A 26,911-nucleotide genomic window follows, 5' to 3' on the forward strand; every position below is an offset into this window, starting at 1 on the left:
GATCGATGGGCTTGAAGCTGCTACTATGCAACTGCATAGTATTGCGTCTCTTCTTTGCAATGTTAGACCTCAATAGAAATTTTATCACTGATAGGTACATTGTCAGGTCATAGAAGATGCACCTCGCTGATAAAAGAAATAGCTGAGCTCATTGTCTTGATAAGTTTGACTCCATATCACTTGTACATTGTGTTTAACAAAGGGGACTGTTGAAAGAGATAAACCTTCTTAAGCTATGCTTCTGTCTTGGTGAGTGTACCCCTCATGAAACACAATATAGAGAAGATCCAGTTTCTGTACGGCTTTTTGATTGTCTTTGTCCTAAAAGAGATTGTGAAGAACAACAGGGAGGTATTTGTTTGGTTTTGTGGTGCCCTCTTTGTCTTTTTGGGTCAGCTTAAAGCTCTAAACAATATCTTCGCTGTTAACTGGCAGTTATGGGTCTCGGGCAGTTCTGCCCGGTGAAAAGACACAATATTTGACAGGGACACTCAACATAAACAGTGTGAAATGTCACACCGAGTCTGGAGCATGTTCAACCGCTTTATGAAAACAAATAGTTTGTGAGAATTTTACCCATACCAAATACAAGATCATCAGAGAAAGTTGTCATACTTCTTTTATTCATTTTGTATCAGAATGAATGTTCTTAAAACAATTTAATGCGGCTGTCTTTTATATCCAAATACATGTGTGAATAGCACGTCCTTTATCACAGGCTATACGCCATTATTACTTTCATGGCTGTTTGAGCACGGATGTTTTCTTTACCGCTTAGTTCTGTAACTGATACCCACATACCCACAACACTGGACACTATTGTTGGGTGACTTAATGCGGATTTTCACATAGATGTTTGATGCTGATAAGGCCAAACACAAAAACAGCTAATCTAGGACAGACTTTCAAAGAACTGTGTTGTCGAGATGTTTATTTACAAATGACATTCTATGTACATTTTGATTTTTTACATATATTTACATCACCAAGACATAATCATCACTCACTACACCCATCACATTCAGCTTTATAATCATTGAACATTTCATGAATGTCTGATGCTTTAAATTAAAAAGAAGAACCCTACATTTGCCCCCTTTGTCCCTTTGGGGGAAGAGTTAAATTAAGATATCCGAAACTCGTACCAGCAATAGTTTTAGTTCACAGTCTCATTGCATGCCCTCCACCAAATTCATGTCAAGTATATCAGCACACTGAAATCCACAGACAGCATATAACCAACAAGTTTAGACATTTTCTTGTAAAGTTTCCAGTAGTATAGGAGTAGTAGACGTCCATATCAAGTCAGTTACATTACAAAAAATGAGTGCAAGGACCTCTACGTTACAAAAAGTGATTAAAATCTCAGGAGCAAGAACTGCATGTGAAGATTATAGTGTCAGGGTTACTGTGACCAATGATGAAAATTACTTTTTTGACCAAATCACTGAGGTAGAGAGAATAGTTTCTTTCTCTTACGTGAAACCATTTGAAGCCACTACAGCACGCTATACTGATCTGATTGAAGGCAATGCGTAACACTCATACAAACCCAAAATGCTTGCATAAATACAGGCTGTGCAGCATGTGCATTGGCTTTAGAACCAAAGCCTCCAGGGCTCACACTAAGTCAAACATGATTTCTCTCTGGCCTGCCTGTTGCAGTATTTTAAACCTATTCATGTTTTTGTTTACCATTTGTCATTGCAATGAATTTTGCTGACATTTTTGAGGTGTATTTTCACATTAACGTGCTGGTTTGGTTCCAGCTCACTACCACAAGGCTTCTTGTTTCCTGGCTAGTGAAAACCTCCATGGATCAATCCAACAGGGAAAACAAGTAGAGATGTTGGCCTCAACATCTCTATGTGTTAGTTCTTTCTGTAATTGTCTCTGAATCTGTGTGCTGACAGTGTGAGTCCTTCACAATACCAATATAAATACACAATTCTAAATAAACTCTATATAATTTACTTGACTTTCGAGGAACCTCCTCCAAAAATTGCATTACTGCTCAGGAACAGCAAATTCCAATGTTGCCCACATTCCCGCTCCACACAAAGGAGAGTTTACTGGGAACCTCGACTCTCACGCATCATATTAGTATCCACCAAGGTGCAGCTCAGCTTGTCGGCGCTGTCCTTACCTGGCGTTACCCATAAAGCTATAGGAACTCCACTTTCTGTGAGCAGACAAGGTCACTGTTGACCAGGTTCCACATGTGCATGAGGTCTGGCGGGAGCAGCTTGTGCACCACAATCATGCTCCTAAAGAAACAGGGTTCTCTGTTCAACTTACTTTTCTTATTTTTCACCAAGCCAAACGTCTTAAAGGCGTTATGTTTTATAGGAGTGACCTCAAGCACCTCCAGACACATGCCCAAGAAGACATCATCGATGGGATAGAGCTCCAGGGTGTCTGCCACCCAGTGAAGCCTCCTCGCCAGAGTCCCATCCATCAGAAAACCCCCTCCACCTGCATATGGAGGATAGTGTGTCTTATTATACAGGGCCTGGGGGATGTAATATTTGTTTTCCTTTTTACGAATGGGCACAGCCTTGACAATCACGTCTCCCACAAATAAGTTCTCTGCATGTTTGCTGCTTTCGAGAAACTCAAAGATGTTGTCGACACCGACAAAGACGTCATCGTCACCTTTGAAGATGTAGCGTACGCCGGGGCAGTAAGTGTGGAACCACTTAAGGAAGTGAGTCTCTTTAAGTGTGAGGTTGAAAAAGCTGTCTAGGAAATCCCACTGGAGGATGTCCCCGTAGATGTGGTCCTCGTACTCCACTAGCTTCTGATGGTTCACTCTCTCTGCCTCGTTGGAGGGTTTACCAAGAAGGAAAAGGGTCTTAATCCTCTTGCCGTCAACCACCTGCTCTTTGCCCCAGGTTTTTCGGATGACCTCCCTGCGGTCATGCTGGGTGGCCACAGATTTTATGACCATGAGCAAATATATGTCCCCTGTGCACTTCTCTGGGTGGTTGAGGTGCATGGGGAAGTAACGGCAGTGTCGATAAAGCATGAACTGCTTGAAATTTTGCTCGAGGCTGATGAACCAGTCCTGACTTGAGAGGTTGAGGTTGGCGGTACAGTTGGAGCTGGTTACATCCCATTTTCTGGGATTGCTGTCCTCGGTGGTCCTTGACTCTTGTATTTTGCCTGGACTTTTAGGCGTCTGCTGCCGTTTGTCAGCTTTCCAGAAGCCTTTTATTGCCACGTACGAGTTAGTCTTCCTTTCCACAGCAGCTTCAGGTTCCTCTTCCTCAGAGGCATCCATGCGAGCCTGCCTCTCGAGTTCGAAGGAAGTCCCCATGTTGATGCTCCCTTTCTGGACAGCAGTTAGCGCCACCACAGCCAGGAAAAACATGACACTCACTCTCTTGTACATCCTCCAGCGATCTCTGTTGTTCATCCTGGGTGAAGACAAAGATCACACATGCCAGTCAGAAAACTCAAATACCTTTTGATACATTTTAGTGTTTCTTTAATAAGTTGGACATTATGCTTTTCCTCCAGTTTTTCTGTTTTTAACCTTGAATTGAAATGTGATAGGTCCAGGAGTGAGAATAACACACCAAACAAAATTTGATTTCAGTTATACAGAGGGCATAAATCAGTTCTGTAATATGTGGGGTTATATCCAGTTTAAAATAACGAGACATGAAAATATAATAATAATAAGAAGAAGAGACTTGACATTCGAGAGCGCAGTGAGGTCAATAAAAACACAGAAATGCATAATCTGATTAAAAAAACAAAACATGGCAAAAATGCACAATAAGGAATAAATGATCTCTTAGAGGTTAAATCCCATGTTCACGTTAACAGCAGAAGAATACTTGCAGTTTAATGTGTACCTAATAAATCAGAGGACCGATCGTTACCACAATATGCTCCAGTATGTTAACGTGATCTCCAAATAATTTGCTGTTAATACAGCCAGCAAAGTAAAGAAAAGCCAAAGCCTATCCCTCCTTTTCTTTTTCTTTTTCTTTTTTTTTTTTAAAAAACCCCATTCAGATCAGCCAGACAAAGTAGCGCATGAGGAATGTACCCGGACGGTGAAGTAACTCCGCCGGGGCTCGTTACATTCACGACCCCAGAGACGGTCCCGTCTGGGCCCATCTGACTCGAAGGAGACAGCCGAGACAATTCTGGTGGCGGGCTGAGCCAACACACCCTTGAGAACCAGTCAACGAAATTCAATCAGATACAACCACACTGGAGTTACATGTGGGAATAAGACACAAGACGTTAGCCTATTAAACAATTTCTTAAATCCACAGTATCACATCAAAGATTTCATTAAAAATGAGATGCCTAAACGCCTCACCGTCCTCGTCTTAATTCCCTTTTCCTCGTGTTTTTTTTCCTTTACACAAACTCTGCATGGTTGTCGTCATTTAAATTTTGGAATCGAAAGTTTAATGAGAAACTTTAAGATTTTGAGTCGTGTGACTGATGGACGATAAGATGCCGTAACGGGGCACGTCAGTCACATAAGCATCGGGTAAAATGGTTTGTCTAGTCCACAGTGATGAAGTGTTTCAAAAAGACGATGCCACTTACATTTTCTTTATGCTTTAGAGACGATCTGTGATGGTCGCTCGCAGACAATAAGCCAATACAAACAAGAATGCCGATTATCTTCCCAAAAAAAAGTCTTGACTTTACGTCTGGTCGGCTTTTTTATTTATTTTTTAAGAGAGAGGTTGGGAAGATAATTTTAAAATAATCCTGTCCACAGTCTTGCTGTGTTGTGAGAAACGAGCAGAAAGCTTGAGGGTTTTCTTTGCCCGCCGGAGCAGATGTGCGCTGTGCGATCTGCGTTGCTCAAGACTGCACCCGCTTTCTGAGGTCCCGTTTTAGAGGCTCAGCAGCACTTACGTAGATCACGTACGCACAGGACGTGGATGATGAAGTACGCCTCGGTCGTGTATACACAGCCCACAAGCGTAAGAACACCTTAAGGGAAGGTAAACAGTGGATTTCTTTTGTTTCTTCTTCACTTTCGTCTTAGGGATGAAGTAGCCTATAACCAAACACGCAGGTAAGCTTATATTGTTTCGCTAGCATTAGTTAAGCGGACATGTTTGAGGTCTACCATATTTACATTTCCACCTTAATTCTCAAGAGTCACCTAAGATCAACTTCCGCCCCCCAACAACCTGGACCTTCAGTCTAATTCTGTTACATAACCTTCCTCGCAATGCCAGGATTTATACACATAATTATGGTGTAAGAATCCGGACTTTAAAAATATCTAAATGAGGCTTAAAAACTGTTATGTGTATTTTTTTTTTTCTTTTTGTAGAATGCAAAACTCCTCAAGTCATTCAAACCCCCCAAATTCCCTAAAACATCACTAACCTCAGTGTCCTCATTACTCTAGTTACATGTTGTGCAAAACAAAACAAACAAATAAATAAAATGAATACTCCATTATAAGAACAGAATTGTGATTTATGAAATTTTGTCCCATTGTGGAACAATAAAGGAAATCTTAGTCTTAATCTTATTAATCTGCAAAATGTGCATAAAGAATCAAATTAGCAAGAGCACGTTATTCAAAACTTTTCATTCAAAACATTTTCTGTAATGATGTCAACTGTATTGTTATTATTATTGGATTGGTATGTGGAGTTTCGTATGTTATTTCACTTCTGTTTCTACTCCTATTGATGCTCTGATATTCATACACTGACATCATATGAGAAAAACATGAAAGTAAGGAAAGGAGTAAAGGAAATAAAAAAACGTCCTAGAGGGCCTACTTTCTGTTTTGCTTCTAATTGTTCTCCACCATTCTGAAAATGATTTTACAACAAATGTTCAGGATATTTTCACATTTGGCAACAAAAAGAGGCAATCTCCAGAGGGATTACAGTCTACAGGTATTTCGGCCGTCCGCAGTCGTCTCGTCGAACTCTTCGTTCAGCTTGAACTTGACTTCTGTGGTCTTGGAGGTACTCTCAGACTTCATTGAAATAACCCCAGCTAAATCTACAGTGATTATCAAATTTTCAAATTTGGCTCGGCCATGTTGCCCATTAAGTTAGTCATTTGTCATAAAGAGCTTTGCAAAGCATCATTTGGCTAATCTGGGATGCTCTAATTGCAAACCAAGAATTCACATATAGTCCATATAGTGTAGATTTTGTTATGCTGTATAGGTTACTTTATGGTGGCAATGCGGAAAACTCACACAGGCACTCTTGGCAGCTCAGGGGTCCTTAGGGTAAAAAACAGAATTCAGCAGAATGTGGTCATGCTGATTTGCTTGTATTTCCTGGTGGATTTCCATTTTATCTCTCATGCAATTTCAAGAGTAAACATTATGTCAAAGTCCCATGGATGAGAATGAGGCTGCTGCTGTTGCTAAGTTGTTGCTAGGACACAGCCCCCTGTAGACCAGACTTTGAAACCCCACCTACTCACTGAGTGGCACATGTTGTTATTTAATTTTCCTTCTTCTCCTTTGGGGGGTGTTGGATGTTCTCCAAAGTGTTGCCAAGCATGAATGTCTAAACGGTGGGTGAGTTATATAAAGCTATTTCTTGTTTTATTTCAAATATGATCAGTATTTGAGGATTGATAACCAGATATTGTGTAAAGTGTTTGATTTAATATTATCCCTTTGTAGATGACATTATTTTACTAAATATTGTACTTTGTTTCATTGTTTGTAATTTCTGTTTATTGTAGACCACTGGTTACACCCATTCCACCATCAGTCAATAATGTTAAGTCGATCAGATGCCTCGACCGGAGTTATTTCCAACAGTTAGGTCTCCACCATAAGTTATAACACACCTGGAAGTCCACTTTGTGTCCAAGGGTGTTTCTGCACCATTATGCATTTGTGAGGCATTACTTAAGAGATGCATGATTTCCACTTTATCAGAAGGGTCATAAAGTACGTTCCATAATGACCAGTTGGTTAAGTAATGTTTACGCAGTATGACACGCACAATAATTTAAATGTTAGACTATAATTTAAGGAATGTCTACATGAAGATACATGCACATGCAAACTTCTACATGAAGACCCTAGTATGGGTCCACTGATCTCACGCTTTGACAGAAAAGAAGTCAGGAAGATAGACAAGTAAGTGGACAACCATTACACTTAAATAAACAAACATTACAAACTCTTTTCTCCTAAGCGAAATGTCTTAGCTGTGAACTTTCTGAACTACATTTTATTTAACATCTTTATTAACCATATACTAATTTTTTTAAGTTTATTAAGGTCACAGCATGACAGGGGGCAGGCTTAAGATGGCAATATTTGCACAGTGTAATAGGACTGTAGCACCAACTATTAGCTGGTCCTGTCAGAGAGACTGATGGGAAATTGGAAATTACACAAAGCAGTCGTGGCTGGAGCCTCAGAAGTGTGCGCTGCTTGTTAATATTTGCACAATTGGAAACTCGAGGAAGTGGAATTTGCCCCCCTCCCTCCCAAAAATCCCACCCACACACCCCACATGAACACACACACACACACAGAACAGCCTAAATAGCTAACAGAGCGACAATGAATTGTTTAACTATTAGTAAATATTATTCAGCCCATACAGTGACATCAGCAATACGCACAGGACGTGGATGATGAAGTACGCCTCGGTCGTGTACACACAGCCCACAAGGGTAAGAACATCTTAAGGGAGGTAAACAGTGGATTTCTTTTGTTTCTTCTTCACTTTCGTCTTAGGGATGAAGTAGCCTATAACCAAACACGCAAGGAAGGTTATATTGTTTCGCTAGCATTAGTTAAGCGGACATGTTTGAGGTCTACCATATTTACATTTCCACCTTAATTCTCAAGAGTCACCTAAGATCAACTTCTGCCCCCCAACAACCTGCACCTTCAGTCTAATTCTGTTACATAACCTTCCTCGCAATGCCAGGATTTATACACATAATTATGGTGTAAGAATCCGGACTTTTAAAAATATCTAAATGAGGCTTAAAAACTGTTATGTGTATTTTTTTTTCTTTTTGTAGAATGCAAAACTCCTGAAGTCATTCAAACCCCCCAAATTCCCTAAAACATCACTAACCTCAGTGTCCTCATTACTCTAGTTACAAATCTGTTCTCAATAGTTCCCTTTAGGGTGTGTTTTTTGTGTTTTTTTTTCCTACCTTCCTGCCTTCTTTCCGTCAGATGTTTCAAGATGTTGTGTAAAACAAAACAAATAAAAAAAATAAAACGAATACTCCATTATAAGAACAGAATTGTGAATTGTGAAATTTTGTCCCATTGTGGAACAATAAAGGAAATCTTAATCTTAATCTTATTAATCTGCCAAATGTGCATAAAGAATCAAATTCACAAGAGCACGTTATTCAAAACATTTCATTCAAAACATTTTCTGTAATGATGTCAACTGTATTATTATTATTATTGGATTGGTATGTGGAGTTTCGTATGTTATTTCACTTCTGTTTCTACTCCTATTGATGCTGTGACATCAGCAAGAGGCCCTGGTATTAAGGAGCAGTCAGAGTGCAAATACAGTTTTTTTTTTTTATCAACTTCCCACCCTTTTACAGACATTGTGTTACGTGTGACTTTATGTGACAGCCTGTAAAAGTCATTGATAGGACACTTTAATAGACTTGTATGGAACCAGCTATGTACAATGGTTTTTGATCAAAGCGTTCCTGCACCGTGACTCACAAAACTTGAGGTCAGTTGTTGGAAAAAAAAAAAAAAAAAAAAGAAGAAGTTAATCAGTAAGTTTGGTTTTATTTGAAGTGATATGATCTACCATATGGTCCATCTACATATCTGCTCATTATCTCCTGAACATGAAAGGGCCAGACGCAATGGGAGGAAAAAAGTATGTCATATTTTTTAACATTAGGCTTCACAGAAATGACACAAAGATTGATCCATTTTCAAGACAAGTCTTCACTGGCCAAGCATAAAAAAGCAGCACTTTTATGAATTGTGAGTAAATCCGTGATTTACTTTTAAATTGTGAGTAAATCCAAATCACTGCTCTCCGTTCTTTCATTCCATGTGGACATGCCATTGATACAATCTTTCTTCTTCTTTCTTACTTTTTGACTTAACAGAAAAGGTCTATTATGCACATGCTTTGCTTATTGTATTGGCCAAATCATAATAGCAATGTCTGTAGACGTGCTAATGACAGTCGAATGTTAACCTCCCAGACTCCTCCCTTCTTTCTTAGACCCAACCTGTTAAGTTATGAACTCAGGTTGCCCTTGTAGCTACCAAGCCATAACTGCAAATAAGGCAAAATTTAAAACAAGGTTTCTTAGGCATGAAAATAAAATGAGAAGTGGTGATGGCTTAAATGTTGTTTCACAGCTGTCACCACCACAACCGCACTTAACCCATGCTGCTGCAAACAGCTCTTCCGCCTCTTTATGGTTTGGGGAAAGAACAACAAAACGTCCTTCTGTGCTTCAAAACAGGAATTTTTCAATCTGAACACAGCTGTGATCCAAAATCTCCCCTTCCTCTCCTTCTCTCTCCATTTCCTGGATTCAACCAGCCATCCTTCTCAGGGCCATGTGCATCCTGTTGCCTGCTGGCAGTGTTTTTTCCCGTTTAGATTTTTTTATTTTCCTCTCTGTGGATTCAGGCTCTGCAAGTGTTGTAGAAGAGTGAGGTGAGTCCCTCATCTTCCCTTGGCTGGAGAGGCAGCGTTTGTCACTGATAGAGGCCTAAGCCAAGAAGGAAAAGTGAGCCCTATGAGCACAGTGACTCATTGTAACTTATGTTTTGTTTCATTTTTGTGCATTTTTAAATAGTTCTTCTATAAACCAGCTTCCTCAAAGACATGCTTCATGAAATCAGTTTTCAACTTCATAACAGCAATAAACTGCACTACCCCATCCTTACATATTACCAATGGATCACGTGACTTGTTTTTAAAAAGGGGCAGCTTGGAGGTTACAGAAAATAATCACCCAACTCTGCAGCTCCCCTCAGCTCTGTCACTTGATGGAGTGTTTTACCATCTTATAGTTCATTTGATTGGTTTTGGTTCACTCTCAGGGTCAGACAGAGCGCAGTTTTTGCAGAGAGAAGCATCTTTTTACACTTGTTTTTTGTCTGCAATAATTGTTTTGCATGCGGTTTATGCGCCCTGTGCTCCTCGCACGTCAGTTTTTGCAAAACTTCAACATTATTTGCATTACTAACTAAAATACCCTAAACAGGAAAAGAAAAGAGGTAACAAGATCAGGGTGTAAAAATATATAAATGAATAAATAAAATTGGAAAATAAATTGGAAAAGGACTGTTCTCAAAACAAAAGTGCAAAGATCAAGATGGGTTAATAATTACACATCTTAGGAAACTTTTATTTATGCTTTAATGCAAAAAGTGATCATTTTAACTGAACCATTTGTTTTAGAATATGCGAGAATCAAAGTCAGGGTGAGTCGGATGGCTAAATAACCTGCTAATAAGCAGTGGAAAATCTTTCTATTTTTTTCCTCAGAGGATGATTGTACTATTCCCTTGTTGGGTTTAACACACCTTGTTGGATTTAACACACCTGAGGGATTTGGGGGAGCAATACCTTTGGTCTCGCTGACTTTTGTCAAGTGTCTGACAAATGAAAAAGCCTCAGAAAATCCATGCGTTCCTCCTCCTTTAAGTGAGGGGCCCCCGTTGCTGACTCCTCAGTCACCATGAAAGAATTTAGGCTGTTGAGGAGACATTGGCTGGAGGGGATATTTATCTTCCCCCTCTTTCTTTTCCGCTGCGACATCAACTGATGATGTTCCCCTCTGAAAAGGCTGCTAGAACAAAGGTTATGGTGTTCAAGCAAAGTTATGAATGCTCCTGTCAGCTGTGGCCATAGGTAAACACCTGCCCCCTCTCTAACCACCCAGGGGCCCCTATGGGTTTAGTAAACACTCTAATAAGGACACCAGCACCAGCTACAAAGGACAGTCTGAAATAACTCCTTACCACTGGAAAAACTATGTTCTTCATGCTTTGCTGGTTTTTCTGAATAAGACTCTTGGTAAGCACTGATACACCTTCCTGTTTGGTTTAAAATACATTACTGATTTAGTCCTGAGATCAAGTCTCAGGAATATTATTAACGAGTGACATGGTGTTATATTTGGAAACCTGGTGCGCTTTAGTCTGTAGTCATATTGTGAGTCTCAATAGGACAATTACTTCCTTCTGTAGTAGAAGGGCAGAAAACAATTACTGGTACTTGATACTTATTATGGATGTTTTTTTCCCACAATGACCACAAGGGACAACAGCGAGGCCACTCCAAACCTGAGAACAATTCATGTTACAAAGCATGCTTTTATCATGGCTGCCAAGGAGATATCAGCTTTTAAAAGTTGATATATAAAAGTGCTTGCAATAATGGAAAGTTGGAGCATCTACAGTTCTGTGACAACTGGATATAATCCACCTGTTGGTGAAGACCATGCGATGTGGTAAGAAGCTCCAGAATGACAGAATCAGTGGCTGTTGAGTTGAAATTTGTAACTGTTAAAGAATGAACTTTTTAAGCTCAACCCCAGAAATGGTGGTGTCATTCATAGATAAATCGGCCTCAGTGAGCATAAAACATCCCAGAGGAAACAGCAAGTACGGCTTGTTGACAAACTGATACTGCTGTCATCTGTGGCAATGATTAATCTTTTATCCTCTTCCTGTTCAAGAACCAACAGTTAGATTGGCCCTTCCATGCTTACCCACTGTGGACTGGCTCTAGTGTACACAGAGAAAAAAGTCTAGTTTCATTGACTTTAAAGGTTAATAGATAGTTTGCAAGGACATTCCTGAGAAGGTCAAAAATGTAAAAGGTGAATTCCGAATAAGCTTCAGTCTTGGACTGTTTGATTTGTGACCTCTTTAACCGTTAACAGACCACGTGGAAATATGCAAACGCTCTGACAACAATGACATACCGAGAAGTCGTTGAAATTTTTTTTATTAGTGTGTGTGTGTGTGTGTGTCCAACTCACCAAAACTACCAAACATGGCCTGAAAAGACAGACACACAGCCAGAAGTGTTTATCACAAAAGGGCAGCTGTGGGGGTTACTTACTATCTGTCCGTTCAAAAGCACTGGTCAGGGGGAAACAGGACGTTCATGAGACAGAGACACTGAAATGCCATCTCTTCTTGGTTGGCGTCACCTTTTATCAGAAGAGCACATGGTTGTCTGCTGATAAATGCAACTGAAAGGGGTGCCAGTGATCCTGATGACAGTCATCAAGAGAGCATTCTCCTGTATCTGATGGCGAAACATGCTTATTCTAATGAATTCTGTCGTAAAGCTGTGTCGCGGAAAGTTGCTTCTTCAGACCTCAGCTGTGAAAAAAGTGAGCAAATGGTTATGAACTGTAGCGGCCAAGACTTACCTACCAATGCCCAGGTTTTAGAAAGAACCAAAAAGACCTGAATCTTCAATCTTTAATGTGTTACTGGATAAAAATGGTCCTGCAAGTGGGACCCTAACCCAAATTTAAGTAAACATTTTGTTGTGCATTAATTAGATGCGTAGGAATATGCGACATATCAGCACAAATGAAGTAATGAAGGTTTTTAACAAAATAAAATAAAATTAGAGAGGGACTTGTTATCAAGTCAGCTTTTAGTTAAATAAACCCAAGCTGGAAGCTTCCCACTGGTTGATAATGCACAGTTGTAAAAGCTCAGGGAGTCATTAAACATGCCTGAATCCCTTCAGTATGCCAAAGTAACTGATATTTTTCCACATATGCAAAGCCCACCGTCTAGTCTTTACTCACAATTTTGTTTTGATAGAAAGCAGCAGCTTCCTCTCCGTCACCAGTACAGCTGGACAGCACCAGCGTGGCTCCGGGTTAACCGGCCACCTGGCTACAAGTGCGTCAGTCTCTCATGGGCGAGCTGTTTCCTCACATTGTGCTGCTCGTTCACTGGCAGCGTCCACAATATTATTTGCTGAATATGTCATCCTTTGAGGGATCACATGCGAGAATTACTGAGACTCTTTCAGTTAAATATAGCTGAATCACTCCTGCCTTTACATATCAGAAGGGATCTGTGTGTTATTAAGTCAGGTGCTGTCTATAGGATTTTTCGGTGCTGAGCTTTTTAAGGGGATTTGTTTGATTGTCCAAATGGCTGTCTTTTCCATCAGGAAAAGGCATGTTCTCAACGTTTTAGAGTGTTTTGGGGGATTCTTGTGGCATTTTTCAGAGACAAGGGTGTGTCAAATCTGTCTTGCTGTGGTTATGGAAATGACCTGTACTCATGAGGGATACATTAATGCTAATGCTTGTGTCCACAGGCTGTCAAGCAACATTTCTTGAAAAGAGAGGAGACCAGGTTTTGAAACTGGTTTCTGTGGCAGCTCCTTTTCAGGTTTTTTGCAAAATTCCATACTTTCCCAGATTCAAATCTACAGATTTTACAATTTTTCATGCAATTTTTGACATCTGAGTACAAGTAGTCATAGGTTTAATGTGGAAATAATTGGTTTTAAAAGCCAACTTTTAACATGTTCTGACTGACATTCATGCATGCTATTTTTATGCTCAAAAAAAAAAAAAAAAAACGCCAGAAGGCTGAAGCTAGGTAGTGTAGCTCATAGCCTTGAAATTACTTACCAAGTTGCATAACATTCCACTGTCCACACATCTCCCCAGAGGAAGTGCTATCCCATTGCTGATCCCACTGAGTTAACAGTTTGAGTCAAGTGTAGAGGCTGTCTTATGTGTGTATGTGGTGTGTTCACCTGCTCATAATGAAAAACAAATCATATGAGCATTATCAACAGAAAGAAAAGCACAGATACAACCTCAAACTGTGAACTCATAGTACTTCTGAATTAAATCGTTCCCCACTTGACACCCTGATAAACATTAAAGTTAAATTCCTCAAATTCACTGAAGTGTGTGTGGGCTATGATAAGAATTTTACAGTAAACCAAACAGAGGTAGCGTAAGGTGGGTCTTGATAAGAAACGCTGGGAGTCTTAATAAAAATTAATAATTTCCTATTATGTTCATTCCATATTTGTTACTTGTCCCAAAGCCATGAAAAACTGTGTGTATATGATCATTTTATTTTAAAAATTCTGAATTTTAAATTTTAGAAATTTTTAAAATCAAACTCCATGCAGGTACAGAGAACCTGAATCTGAAACAGCACAAAGTGAATACACTGGAGCATTTAGCTTAAAGAGCCAGTTTGTTCCCTCAGGAGTTGATAGAGAGCAAAACAAAGTTAAAGGAGACTATCAGAATTTGATTTGCCAGGCGGCCGGACTTCAAATGAATAAGTTGCTCGATAACTACCAGATGTGTGGATAAGCAACTGTTTGCTGACAACTTATAGGGCGATGAAACGAAAAACACGAAATCATAACGTGATGAGTTTAAAAGAGTTTACAGTTTAAACCAGATGACATGTTTACATTTATTTAATACCACTTAAATAGTATCAAAATCATTTACTATTGAATTGCATAACATCAAAAATGTAGCGGTTCACATAAATATATTGTACATCAGGACACTTGGAAAACAGTACAAATGTACAGTACAAGCAAAGCTGGATTTAAGACATTCACACTAATTCAAGTCGTATGGATGGTAGTGTGTGTTATTAACAATAAGCAGTTCTTTGTTTTTGTTTTTTTGTTTTTTTTTTAAACACAAACTCATCTTTTGACTGGAAAAGAAGATTTCATCCGTAACACCGAACCACAATCCTTCACTGCTCTTAATTAATTTATACTCCAAGAAATCTTTACAAGAAAGACACTGATAACTCATGTCAGTATATGAGTTATTACTTTATAGTTCTCGGTTATTTCCAATAGTACAAGAGAAGAGTTACTCTGATATGAGTTTAAAACTGGTATAATTATTTATTTATTTATGTGGATGATATTTTTCTTTCAGGTCAAAAATCAACATATACAGTACATAGTAAAAATCAGTAGATTGCGAATGAGCTTTTGTCCCTTGTCATGTCAGGTTTAAAAACTGTTTATGTCTAAACACTTGAACTTATATTTACACTTAAATGCAGATATTGATGACTTATCAGCTCTTTATCCCTGCTGATGTGAAGAAGTGTGTGTCAGAAAACAAGTAAGCTGGTTGGCCTCAGAGAAAAGAGATAAAATATTTCTCTTGTACGCCCCCACCCGGCGCCCTAACTGTCAATCAGAATACTTTCATCTTGATATGCATGAATTTTGTCACGATGGGAGAATGTTGCACATATTTAGCATTTAGGTGTGGCTTAGACTCTCACCTGGGGATTGTGATTATTGCCTGACCTCATATCATGTTACAGAAGAAGTCTATGCTGAAGCAGAAGGGGGGGGATTGGGGGTATGCAGTGCCACAATCCTTCACATTGTTCAAGCCCTTCCTCCTCCTCCTGCTGCTGCCGCTGATCCTCGACCATCTCTGTTGCCCTGACCCTGATCACAGGCCGGCGGGATGATGTTACAGGAAGCCTGAGGCTCCCGGGGAGATAGCACTACTTCATGGTGACAGCCCCCTCTTCACCTTCTCTTTGACTGGCTGCCTGAAGGAAGAGAGAGCAGACGGAGGGAGGGAATTGGGGAGGGGAGAAGAAGAGAAGGTAGAGGACAGTCAGATTTTTATCAGCGACAAGAAAACAAATCAAAGATCTCCCAATGACGTGTTTTTCAATTTTCATTGTCCCTTAATAAGAATCCAGAATCTATGGATGCGCAAAAATGGTTGACATGGTTCTGCAATTTCCCAGCCTGGGATCAATAAAGTATATCTATCTATCAAACGTTTAACTACGGGAAACAAGATGCCTCCTGCTTCGCTGAAAAAAAAAAAAAAAAAAAAGCATGAGCGTAGTGGAGACTTCAAACTAGACATCTCAGAAGCCTGCTCGTACATGCACATGTCAAACTGAGATTAAAAGCCTCTCTAAAACAGAGAACAACTCTGAAGCCCGTCAGCAGACGAATGTGAGAACAGCCTTCTAGTTTCACATTGCACACGCATCGTTATTACACACAGAGAGTTTAAACGTAAAAGTGAAACACCCCTGAGCATAATGCTTATTTCAGTGGAGGGGGGTTTATATTATCAACAGCCACCTTTACAATGAGCATTATTGAACTGTAAAACCACAGTTTTTCAGTTCCTATCAGTACTTTAATTATGACAAACATTTTCCCATAATACTGTATGTTCCTCACATTTTGAATATCAAGACATACCAGATATGTCTCAACTATGGCTGAGACATTTGCTAATGTTTTCTCCCTCAACTTTACCCAAGAAAAATAACAATTAAAATGTGTAATCTTCCTGATATAACTTTGGAAAAGATAAGGATGGTTTGCTTCTGTTATAAAAAAAACAGATAATCACATTTTTCCGTCACGGCCAGCGTCTGAACTTCCTGTACTTTCTCTAGCTGCATGGCAACATAACGGGGATCTCTCATCACATGAAATCAGCCTCGCTGACACCGACTCAGGTACGATGATGCAGTTCTTTCCATCCTCTCAACATGGCGAGAGAGCAGTGGCTCCCCCCTCCTTGTTTGTGCTTGCTGAGTGGGTGGTCAGCTACAAAAACAGCTCCTCTGTCTTTCCTCAGCCAAAGAAGCGTCTCTGTCAGTCACAACGGATGTGTTTACCCAAAAGTGGGCCTAAAGGGGATCCTGTCTCAGTGTGTGGTGTTCCTTCTTTGGAGCCAGACTCAACCAAGCAGCAAATATTAAGGCATAATAATGTTTGACGGTCAACAGAAGCAGCATTTAAGGGAAAATAATTTAAAATATATTGCCTTAAGAAAAAAAAAACTACAAGAGCTGGCAGTGAACAAATGAGCAAAAGCTAAACATGCACACTGTAAAAGTGTACTTATTTTATTTGCCATGTGTGCCTGCTTATGGCCCTGTAAGTGGAGCTACGATCAAGTGACTTCCTTATGAGATGATCGATGTGTGACACTCACCAGACCTCAGAAGTACAACACACACACAGGAGGATGTGGTGGCTTGGAACAACCATTAGGCCTTATTACAGGCTTTATGGTAAGGGCACTCGGGGTAAGAGCCGGAGGTATTCGCTCATCAAATGCAATTAAGATGCATGAGAGCATGGACAGATGTTATCACCAAACTAAGAGCACCAGAGCAACTGATGGGACCATCCTCTCTGCAATGACTCAAGCTTTAAGTTTAAAATGTGAAGTGGGCAGCAAATAAATATGTAGCAGTGGGAGGGAAGGGCTGAGTGACTATCTCACTGTTGGTCAAACTTTTTTTTTTGGTTTGTTTGTGAAAGATAATTTTGTATGATAGTGATAAGTGGCAACAATCTATTTGCAGAGATTTTCTAGATTTACCATAACTGATTTTGGTAGAATAAAAACACTAATGTCCTACTTATGTGCTAGGGATGGCATGGCATGAATACTTAATATGGATGCCAGTATTTGTCCACTGTAGAGTGTAATCTCTCCCTTTTTTTTAATATAATAAATATAAAAGGAAACTGATGGTTTTTGGACTGGGCGCAGTGATGTATCTGCTACCTATTTCTGCACGGACCCATATAGCAAAAACTACATACGTGCACTAGATAACGTTTGACATTTTCAGCCATTAAACTTAGTACTGTATGGCAGAATTAACTATTTTGATGATTAACCATTTGCGCATTAAGCGCAAGGAGAAAACAACAGAGACAGGCGGTCTCTCATCTCTCACCACCTCATTATCTAGCAGTGTTAGCAGCTAGCAACTAATTGGCCCTTGTTGGTGGCTTTTCAGACAGTTGAGCAGGTTGAGGCTGTGTTTTTAAATCTTTACCAATGGTACAATGTTCTACTATGGATGAAAAGTCCAGCTTCAAATGCTTTCAGAACTCATAATTGTTTGAATGGATATGTGAGTCATGTTCTCCCTGTGCCTGCGTGGGTTTTCTCCGGGTACTCCGGCTTCCTTGTGAGAGTGTGAGAGTGTGTGGTTGTTTGTCTTTGTGTGTTGGCCCTGTGATTGACTGGTGACCAGTCCAGGGTGTACCCCGCCTCTCGCCCGTAGTCAGCTGGGATAGGCTCCAGCTCCCCCGCGACCCTGACGGATAAGCGGTATAGAAAACGGATGGATGGATGGATATGTGAGTCTGACGTGTCTACCACTTATTGTCAGCTGAGAACTGAGTCATCACTGGTAAATGCATAAACACAGTTGCGTAAAAGCTTTGAAACAACATAAAGGCAGATTTTGTTACAGAATTCCAGTCAAAACTGCTGAAATCCCTAAGTGTAACTCAAGATGGGAGCTCAAGGGAAACTGGAGCATGTGTCCTCTCTTTACTGCACATTCCACTTTTGTCTTGTCTCGGGTTATCGTAAGTCTGCCTTTGTTTTTAGAACACCTGGAGTGAATAATTCTGGTAAGACCTGCTTGTAACGAGGAGGAAAGAGACAATATTATTTGTCATATATGCGTTAGAGACAACAGACGCGAAAGAAATGGTCAGAACAGAGTAATGTCATGAAGCAGAACTTTTGAGTGTCTTTTGAGACACTATGGCGGTACCTGCCATACATTGTTCAGTCTGAGCATTGAAGTGTTATGCAAGCAAGTAACAGCCAACCTCAGTCCTCTACTGAATCCCCAAACTGCCAGTGAACTCCTCCACAGGGCTCATGTTATCGTTCCACATCAGTATTTTGTTTCAGCTGATGGCTATGACTGAGTGATATGTCAAACAGTAGAGATTCAAATGCACCATTTCCACTAAGGAAGCTACCTCTTTAATATTTATGGTTGTATAAGGTAATCATAAACAATGTTTCAAATCTAAGGGCATGAAGTATGAAGTGACTTAATTTTTCAGGTATTTGATGTCATGGATTAGCCAATTTCTTTGTGGTTATTTTAGGTGTTATTCTGCCAATAAAATTTCCAGCTTAATCATATTGCAACATGAGCAAAGAAATATAAAATTTCTATTTCCTTATACAAGATTTTCTCTTTATTACAAACAACAACTGATGGTATACCAGTTTAAAAGGCGTACTGAAAAATGAAACAGAGACTGACATAAACAGTCCCAAAAAAGTTACTTATGTTTACTGCTGAGGGCATCTAGAATTACTGCTGAGTGTTTCTAAGCCATCTTCATTTACTGAAAAGCACTGGACCTCCAAATCATGACTGGTTATCTTCCAAAATGGCTGGCAGAGAAGGCAAAGTAACCAGCTGGAGCCAAAATTTGCTGACACGTGGCTAGTGGCCATATGCTTACTTATATTTTGTTGTCCTCCTCCTCCTATGGGGCTGGCAGAGCCTGGCCGGCTGCTCTGCTGTGGCTCCGACTGAGAGAACTGGGGTGCCAGAGTCAGGCCTTGACCCCGGTGAGCGATGTTCTGGCGGTCTGCCGTGTCAGGTGTATGGGGAATCTTAGGCACGCTTGAAAATGCTGAGACGTAATCACCACTGACAACAAGGCAAAAGAAAAAGAAGAATGAATAAATTATGAGTACTGCTTTGTCACAGTAATGGAAAAAATATTACTACCACCGTATCACTAATCATAATAAACACTGTGATACAAAGAAGGGGCTCTGAAAACAAAAAAATCAGACGGCACTGGCTCAAGAAAAATGTCATAAATGGAACATGTGAGACAAAGAGTGAAGAGCTAAACCAGGTACTTAACATCTACATAATTTACATTGAGAGACATGACAAAAATTGTCTTATCAATTACTTGTTTTGAAAGGTTCTTTTTATCACAGCTACGCTCATTTCTCACTTGGTCATGGTTGGAAGGATCATTCAGAGAGGTCATTCTCGCTCCGTGAGACGTTTCAGAAAGACAAGACAGAAATCATGGCCGTCTTGGACACCAACATCATCTTTACACAAGCCTCTTGTCCTTGACATCTGAGAGCATCCATTTGACTTGTTTAAGATGATCACCTTTTCTGATGGTAGCACGCCAGATTATTTTAAATTAAAACACAATCAGTATTGTAAGATGTTTAAAATGATGTATCTTCAGTTTTATAGGTCAAGTGTGTTGGTGTTAGGGGGATTTAGGGGCAAAAATGGAATATAATAATCGTTGTGCTGGCTTTAATGGAGACCTTTTAACCTTTTAACCACTACAAACAAGCTGGACTACTATAGAAATACAGAGAAACTGATTGTAGAGAAAGCCCTCTTGCATTTTTCACATTTTTAGCAGACACTGCAAGCGAGGATGAGGCGAGTGGTGTTCAGTTGGTTATCGCAATTACATTACTAGAAACCACTAATTTTACTCACTGGATGCTAAGTGCCAGAATGATCAAAACACATCTTAAAGGCACAGTTCCAGACTCTGTTGTTTCTTCCTCAGTAGTTCACTATGAATGGCATGTAATATGTCATATTTAAACACAGCTTTCCTCCCCAAAGTTCAGTTTCCTTCTTTCAAACCTTGGAATTCAGAGAGGATCAGAGTTTAGATTTTGCCTTTCTGCTTTAATCTTCATTAGCTTCTCATTATCTTCCCTGCATGTTTTTGCTTTCTGTACAGTTTTCACAAGCTCATCACCACTGCACCTGCTTTGACAACATTAATAATCATTACGCATTAACATTTCACTGTATTCAAATAAACTGTATTATGCAAACTTAAGTAACATCACATTAGTTTGCATTTAGTCACATTAGTTTGCATTTACACTTCATAAATGCATCCTTTCATGCAAATTTTGGAACAGTTCTCGTGTTGTAGAAACCACAACGAGGGCAATTTGCAGTCATGTCTCTGAAACACAGAGGATCACATGGCTCTTCTGCCTCCAGTCACACAGTGAAGGCCCCAAACTCTGCCAATGTGCTTATCACACAGGAGCCAAATGACTGACATCCTGGGGACGTAGCAATCCTATACCATAATAGATGGATGGATTTCAGTCAACTCAATCTTGTTTCCACTCATAATAGTCATATTGGCCCCAGCATCCCAGCTAACATCTGGTATAACACAAGCGCAGATCTCTAACAGTTTCCATAAACTTGCTTGCACAGCCCTGTGAACCAACATACTGAAATTTGTCTAAATGTTGCATATATGGCTATCAGCCCCTAAAATCCTTACACAAAGTCATAAAGCCAGCTTCAGTCTGAATAGAAAACAGCCTGGTTGGCCAGAAAAAGACATGTTCATTAACCTAAAAACAAAGGCGAAAATATATATCTTCTCATCTTTTATTTGCTACAGCGCTGTGTTTCTCAGATTCTATTCACCTATCAATGACTGTGTCCTGAAATCTCCTTTCAGTATAAAATCAGGCCACTGAAGTCTGGATTGTAAAGGTGTTTTACGTTCCTGGGAGAAGGGAGCAGGGATAACTGAAGGGGTTTCCTGGGACTCATTATTCTTGGCAGGATTCAGGAGTCAAGTTCCTCAGGGATTTAAAGGAGAGTAAAAGCAGGGGAGGTTTGATTGAATGGGTCTCTTTGTGGGCACTGCTCGTTTAAACGCATGTCACAGTCTCACAGACCAGCTTGGCGATGCTGAGTCACCAATCGGTGTAGATCAACGCTGTTGCCAAATCTCTCACAGACCCACAAATACACTGACACACCTTCACATTCTACACTACATGGACAAAAATGTTGAGACACCTGACCATTACATCAACGGGTACTTTAACGACATCAAATTCCAAATACATAGACACCTTTGTAGCTATAACAGCTTCCAAACTTCTGGAAAGGCAAGTGTTTCTGTGGGGAATTTTGCCCAGTCATGCAGTAGAGTATTTTGGAGGTCAGGCACTGATGTTGGATGACAAGGCCTGGCTCACAATCTCAGTTCCAGTTCTTTCTAAACTCATCTAACCATGTCTTTATGGACTTTGCTTTGCTGTGCCCCAGCAGTCATGATGAAACAGATAACAAATGTTTGGCAAAGCAGAGCACACACCTAAAGCAAGCAGCTCTTACCAGCTGCGTCTCCTTTTTACACGGAGAGCCCACAATATCACCACAACCCTTCGTTTTTTGGGTTTTTGTTTTTTTTTACACTAAAACAAACAGTGCTGGCATAATGTTGCCCCAGAGTGTGATTTTAGATAGCATGTCAGCATTCCGGTATAAAAAGAAGAAATGGACTGAAATGTTTCTGACTTCTTGCGTTTTCACCAGTGTAGTGGAAAAACACTGGGTGAAGGCAGAATCTCTGTATCTAAGAGGATTTCTGTTTGTCTGTCATTAGCTGATTGCTGGATGGACAGTCTACCGGTGACGAATTGCTCTGGAGGACAATCCATGCATTCACCTGATTCACCTGCGTTCAAACCCATTTCAATTCTAAATCAAATACAGCAACTTGATGAGCTCATCCAGAAAGTTTGCTGTTTCGGGATTTAAATTGCAGAAACATTGACGAAAACACACAGATCATGTGTATGTGTGTACTTTTGTGTGTCAGGCACCTGGCAGAGTGTCCATTGTGTTCCTCCTGGGAATGTCCTTTTCTGGCTCGCCTTTCGTCCAACTCTGACTCCTGGGACGACCGGCTGCACTCTGAGTCTGAGTTTGTAGGTGACAGATGCATTTTAGACAGAGATGTATTATTTTGCTTTTGAAGTACCATTTTGACCTCCATCAAATGGAACCATGTATTGCAAAATAAAAAAAACCCAAACAAACAGGCACCCACCAATGCTGTGACGTAGGGAGTCAGCGGTGCTTGGGCGACTGCCGGAACGTGTAGGAGGTCGGGAGTTGTGTCGGGAAGGAGGCAGACTTCCTTCCTCGCTCTTCTGTCTGCTCAGAGGGTAGTCCCTGTTTCTGCTACTCTCACCCTCCTGACTGCCGCATCGGTAATCCCTACGCATAACAAGACCACAGACAATACAAGTAAGAACTTGAACCAGAATGTTCCTTTTGAAGAAGAAAAATCCTTCTTTGTCACATAGTGAAACTTATTCTTATGCATTCAACCCATCCTTGAGGTGCACTCAAGGTCACTGCCAGGAGAATTAACCAAATATATATGTTTTTGAGGGTGGAGGAAACCCACACAAGCTGTATCTGAACCCATTCTTTCTCTGACCTACTGCACTAGTGTTAGTGGCTCTGAAACAAAAGGCAGCAGACCTATTATTGTCAAAATGAACCCGAGGTCACGCTACAAGCTATCTGTGCTGCTGTAAACTGGTCCACCCCTGGAAGAAAGGTCAGAATTCTGTAACTAAGTGTAGTATTCTCCTGCACTTTCAGTGTAGCCCAATAAAAAAGTAAGTTAGTTCCTAACAGTAAGTTCCTAACAGTACTGAATGGATAGGTGTAAAGGTAGATTATATTGTAATTATGATAGGAGACAAGCAAACAAATGTGAGTACAGGAAGTCAGAGGGAGTGTCTTAAAAGGACAAGCATCTTATCAAACTTTACAGCAGCATCTGAACCAATGGCAACTTTCCAAGAAATGGAAAGAAAGCCTCATTCCAGAACATTCCTTTGACAGAAGTTACACAAGATATCAAAACAGCCGCACTAATAGAATGCCATCAATCTCCATAAGCTTTCCTTGGGAAAGACTCAGACATTACTTTGTAGGGCATGAACCCAAGGTAAGCAAAGCTCCCATCCTCTTCAACAAGATGTAATGAGACACATGGCAGTTAGAAGAGCACCAGGGCGTATCTAAGATTAGGAGTACAATCTTAATCCCACACACCACTCTGGCTCACAAATTAGATGATTTCAGCTGGTCAACTGTCTGTTGAAATAATAAACGAAAAGCGACTTACTGTTTGCTTGCGTTGCTCATTTCTGTTTGTCTTTTCATGCACTGACTAGCTTAGCTGAACAGCCAATCAGAGGCGTTCCTCTCACCGATGGGCTTCATCACGCTCAGTCGGCTGAAAAGCTGTCGACAAGGACCAGCTAGTGCCAACAGTGCAGGACACACTGCAAAAAACTCTCCCTTATTCTACACTTCCTGTCACTCTGACATGCACAGACACCATGAATTAGTATGTCAGCTTAAGAGTCAACTCCAGTTTGGACCGTCTAATTGTGTGTGTGCTTAACTTACACTGTGCTCACATTACGATGAGAACTCGGTGTGACTGGTCGTTGTAGAGGTTCATCGACACTTGGTTGTGGTAAAGGGGTTGACTTCCTCTTCACTTTTGCCATGTTGGTCATAATCTAGACAATCAAGAGAATTTATACCCATTTTACAAACCTGTTTTAAATGTGAACTTGTTGCTATCACCAAACAGCAGAGAGAAATACTGTAGTCTTACAAAAACAAAGCCTGAAATGCAACCAGAGACAGTGCATAATAATAATAATAAAAAAAAAACATTGGGCACAACAGTACCCAGTTTCACTTCAAGCTCTCTACATGTGTCCCTGTTGTCAGTGACAGGGGTGATCCCGTGTCCAGTGGCTCACGTACCAATCCTCAAGATCACGTCAAACCTATGAAACGGGTTCGGTGTCTAATAGGTAATTACAGCAACTAGCTAACAGAGTAACTGGTCTGACTCGGGAATATAAAGGTGCATAACAAGCTCTGTTAAGTGCTTTTCTCATTGACATCTGGATTCCATGAATTCATATAAAAGTCGGATATAAGGTGTTAAGAGCTCATAAAGTCAATCATTAATTTAGTGCAAATGCAGCATGGCGGTGACATCAGTGTTAAAAAGCTCCTCCAGACTAGAGGAGTTGCTGTCTGTGTTTATAGACACTAACTACTGGAAGCTTCCTTTAATGTGAGAGCCAGCTTGTGTACTTCTTTAAAATGACCACTATTGCATGCAGCAATATTTTCCGCAGCTTCTGTACAAATCTTACATTTAGCAGCACAATCAAATAAAATTCATGGATGGTTGGTTTCTAATGTCTTTTTTTGTGTGCATACATTTCTGTTTGTCTGTCATTAGCTGATCAGCCAGAACTCAGTAAGAAACTAGCAGCTATTTTCTTTTTTTTTTGTGAGCAGTTTATGTCTGCCAAGCAAACAGCGCCATGGTTATCTAACTTGTGCATAGTGAGAAGTGTAGAGAGCATATGCGTGTTTTGCTCTTACGCCCAAGTACTCAGTGGTGAGCAGGCTCTCGCCAGACAGTTCCCTCGGCTCCGGCTGGAGAACTTCCTCTGTATCAAGATCTGTGTCCATTAAATCCTCCTGTCACAAGACATGATAAAACAATGATGTGACGATATAATAATGATAAAACGATAAAAATGACATGATAAAAAAAAAATTAAATAATTTGGGGTGGACATAAGGCATAAACATAATGGTCACAAAAGACTATCTAAGTATGCAGCGTCAGTAATTTTCATTTTTTATTAGTTTGGATTGGGTGACATGGCAGTATCCTCTTTTTTTTTTTTGAAGAAGCTCCCCAAAATGAATTTTTAATAATTTTAATAATATTTTTTTTTCAGGTATTAAGACACAGACTTAAAAAAAATAAAACTAAAGCAATATATACAGTTAATTATATACACATACATACAGTACATATCTTCACACACGCAGAAAGTTTGTACACTATGCACCAGTGTAAAGTTTATTTATTTATTAATGTTGTGGATTGTTTTAATCATGTATTGCAGAGTCCCTCCTATTGTTGCCCTGTAAAAATGAACGAGAACTTGGCACAGGAATTTTGCAATCTTAAGTTTATTTAAGACAAAAAGTCCTTTCTTAGCTTTCTTTGTGTGATGTGTGATGTCGATGACAGGTTCTGTTCGAGGCTAATTCCCAAGAACCTAAAACTGTTCCATTGTGTCAACAGGAATGTGTGTTTTGCCTCCTTTTTCCTAAAACCAGCTTTCCTCTCCGTGATTTTTGCTGGCGCTGTACCTACAGTAAAAGGTCAGCAAGAAGAGCACCACCCTGCAGGACTGTTCACCTCCTTGTGATATGAAATGTTGTTGCTGTTGGAAATCCGATCGATCATGGCGGTGTCATCCACACATTTCACAACGGAGCTCTCTCCGTGTCAGGGCTTGCAGTTGTGTGTACAGTGTGAAGAAGAGGGGGATGAGCACACCTCCTGAGGGGCCACCGTGTTCAGCGCTTCAGTGAAGGAGGTGTCACCACCAATCAAAACTATCTGGGGTCTGTTCGTGACGAAGTCCAATATGCATTTGCATGCAGAGTGTGGTAATCCAACCCAGAGTGTTAAGGTTGATGGGGGAGACTGTACTGAATGCTGATCTGAAATTGAGAAGATGGTAGCAGCTCGAGACTCTTTTACAAGTGTGAATGTTGTGATAAAGGATGCCTGTGTAATCGTTGTTGAGCCAATCAGATTTCGTTGTACTCTAGGTATAATGACAATAAAGGTTTCTATTCTATTCTATTCTGTTCTTTACTATTCCAAAACAGTATTATGACATTTTAAGGTGTCTGAAGATTGAGTGCGGGACAGTGGAGACGGCATCCACTGTGGATCTGTTTGTTCTGAATGCAAACACACGAGAGTCTAAGCTGGCTGGGATGTTGTCTTTAATGTGCCAGAGAACCTGCTTCTAAAAGCAGTGGGGGTGAAGGTCACAGTGACGCTGGTAGCTATTTAGACTGTTCTTCCCCTCAAACAAGCACATGTTGCAAGATGCAACTTACGTGCAGGTGACCACACAGAGAGAAGAAGCATGCATGTGTTCAGTTCTACCTTTGTAGCTTCCAAAAGAATCTCTGTGATTTGAAGTTTGGTTTCTCTAATGCGTCCCTCCTTGTCCTTTCAGGTATCTGTCTTATTTTACTGTTCCATGACGTTCACTTTCAGTTGTAGGAGTCATATTCAGTTACTGCTGTTGAAAACCCATTTCCTGATTTTTTTTTTAATTAACATAACAGTCTTTGAGTAATAAAATAAGGGGGATTTTTACTGTGAAG

General features: G+C 40.2%; 2 protein-coding genes across 7 annotated transcripts in view; both read right to left on the reverse strand.

Annotated features, from left to right (window-relative positions):
• Positions 1 to 914: 914 nt before the first annotated feature.
• b3gnt7 (UDP-GlcNAc:betaGal beta-1,3-N-acetylglucosaminyltransferase 7) lies at positions 915 to 4,871 on the reverse strand. The gene is made up of 2 exons (XM_046392543.1): positions 4,576 to 4,871; positions 915 to 3,419 (listed from the first exon to the last, which is right to left on the reverse strand). Coding segments are annotated over exons 1-2 (1,257 nt in total). The 5' UTR covers positions 4,578 to 4,871; the 3' UTR covers positions 915 to 2,164.
• A 9,746-nt stretch (positions 4,872 to 14,617) lies between these two features.
• The window catches only part of LOC124060520 (lisH domain-containing protein ARMC9), a 30,706-nt gene continuing 18,412 nt past the window's right edge, over positions 14,618 to 26,911 (reverse strand). For 4 of the 6 annotated variants that reach the window (XM_046391599.1, XM_046391600.1, XM_046391598.1 and 1 more), the window contains 6 exons: positions 25,088 to 25,186; positions 24,083 to 24,198; positions 22,701 to 22,870; positions 22,474 to 22,570; positions 19,287 to 19,477; positions 14,618 to 15,562 (listed from right to left, as the gene is read on the reverse strand). In XM_046391599.1, the coding sequence (XP_046247555.1) occupies positions 15,540 to 15,562; positions 19,287 to 19,477; positions 22,474 to 22,570; positions 22,701 to 22,870; positions 24,083 to 24,198; positions 25,088 to 25,186 (696 nt within the window). In that variant the 3' untranslated portion in view covers positions 14,618 to 15,539. Of the gene's footprint in view, positions 15,563 to 19,286; positions 19,478 to 22,473; positions 22,571 to 22,700; positions 22,871 to 23,795; positions 23,995 to 24,078; positions 24,199 to 25,087; positions 25,187 to 26,911 lie in introns of those variants that run through there. The other 2 variants (XR_006843585.1, XM_046391602.1) reach the window with 2 other exon arrangements.

This window comes from Scatophagus argus, chromosome 6 (assembly GCF_020382885.2).
Source record: "Scatophagus argus isolate fScaArg1 chromosome 6, fScaArg1.pri, whole genome shotgun sequence".
NCBI lineage: Eukaryota > Metazoa > Chordata > Actinopteri > Scatophagidae > Scatophagus > Scatophagus argus.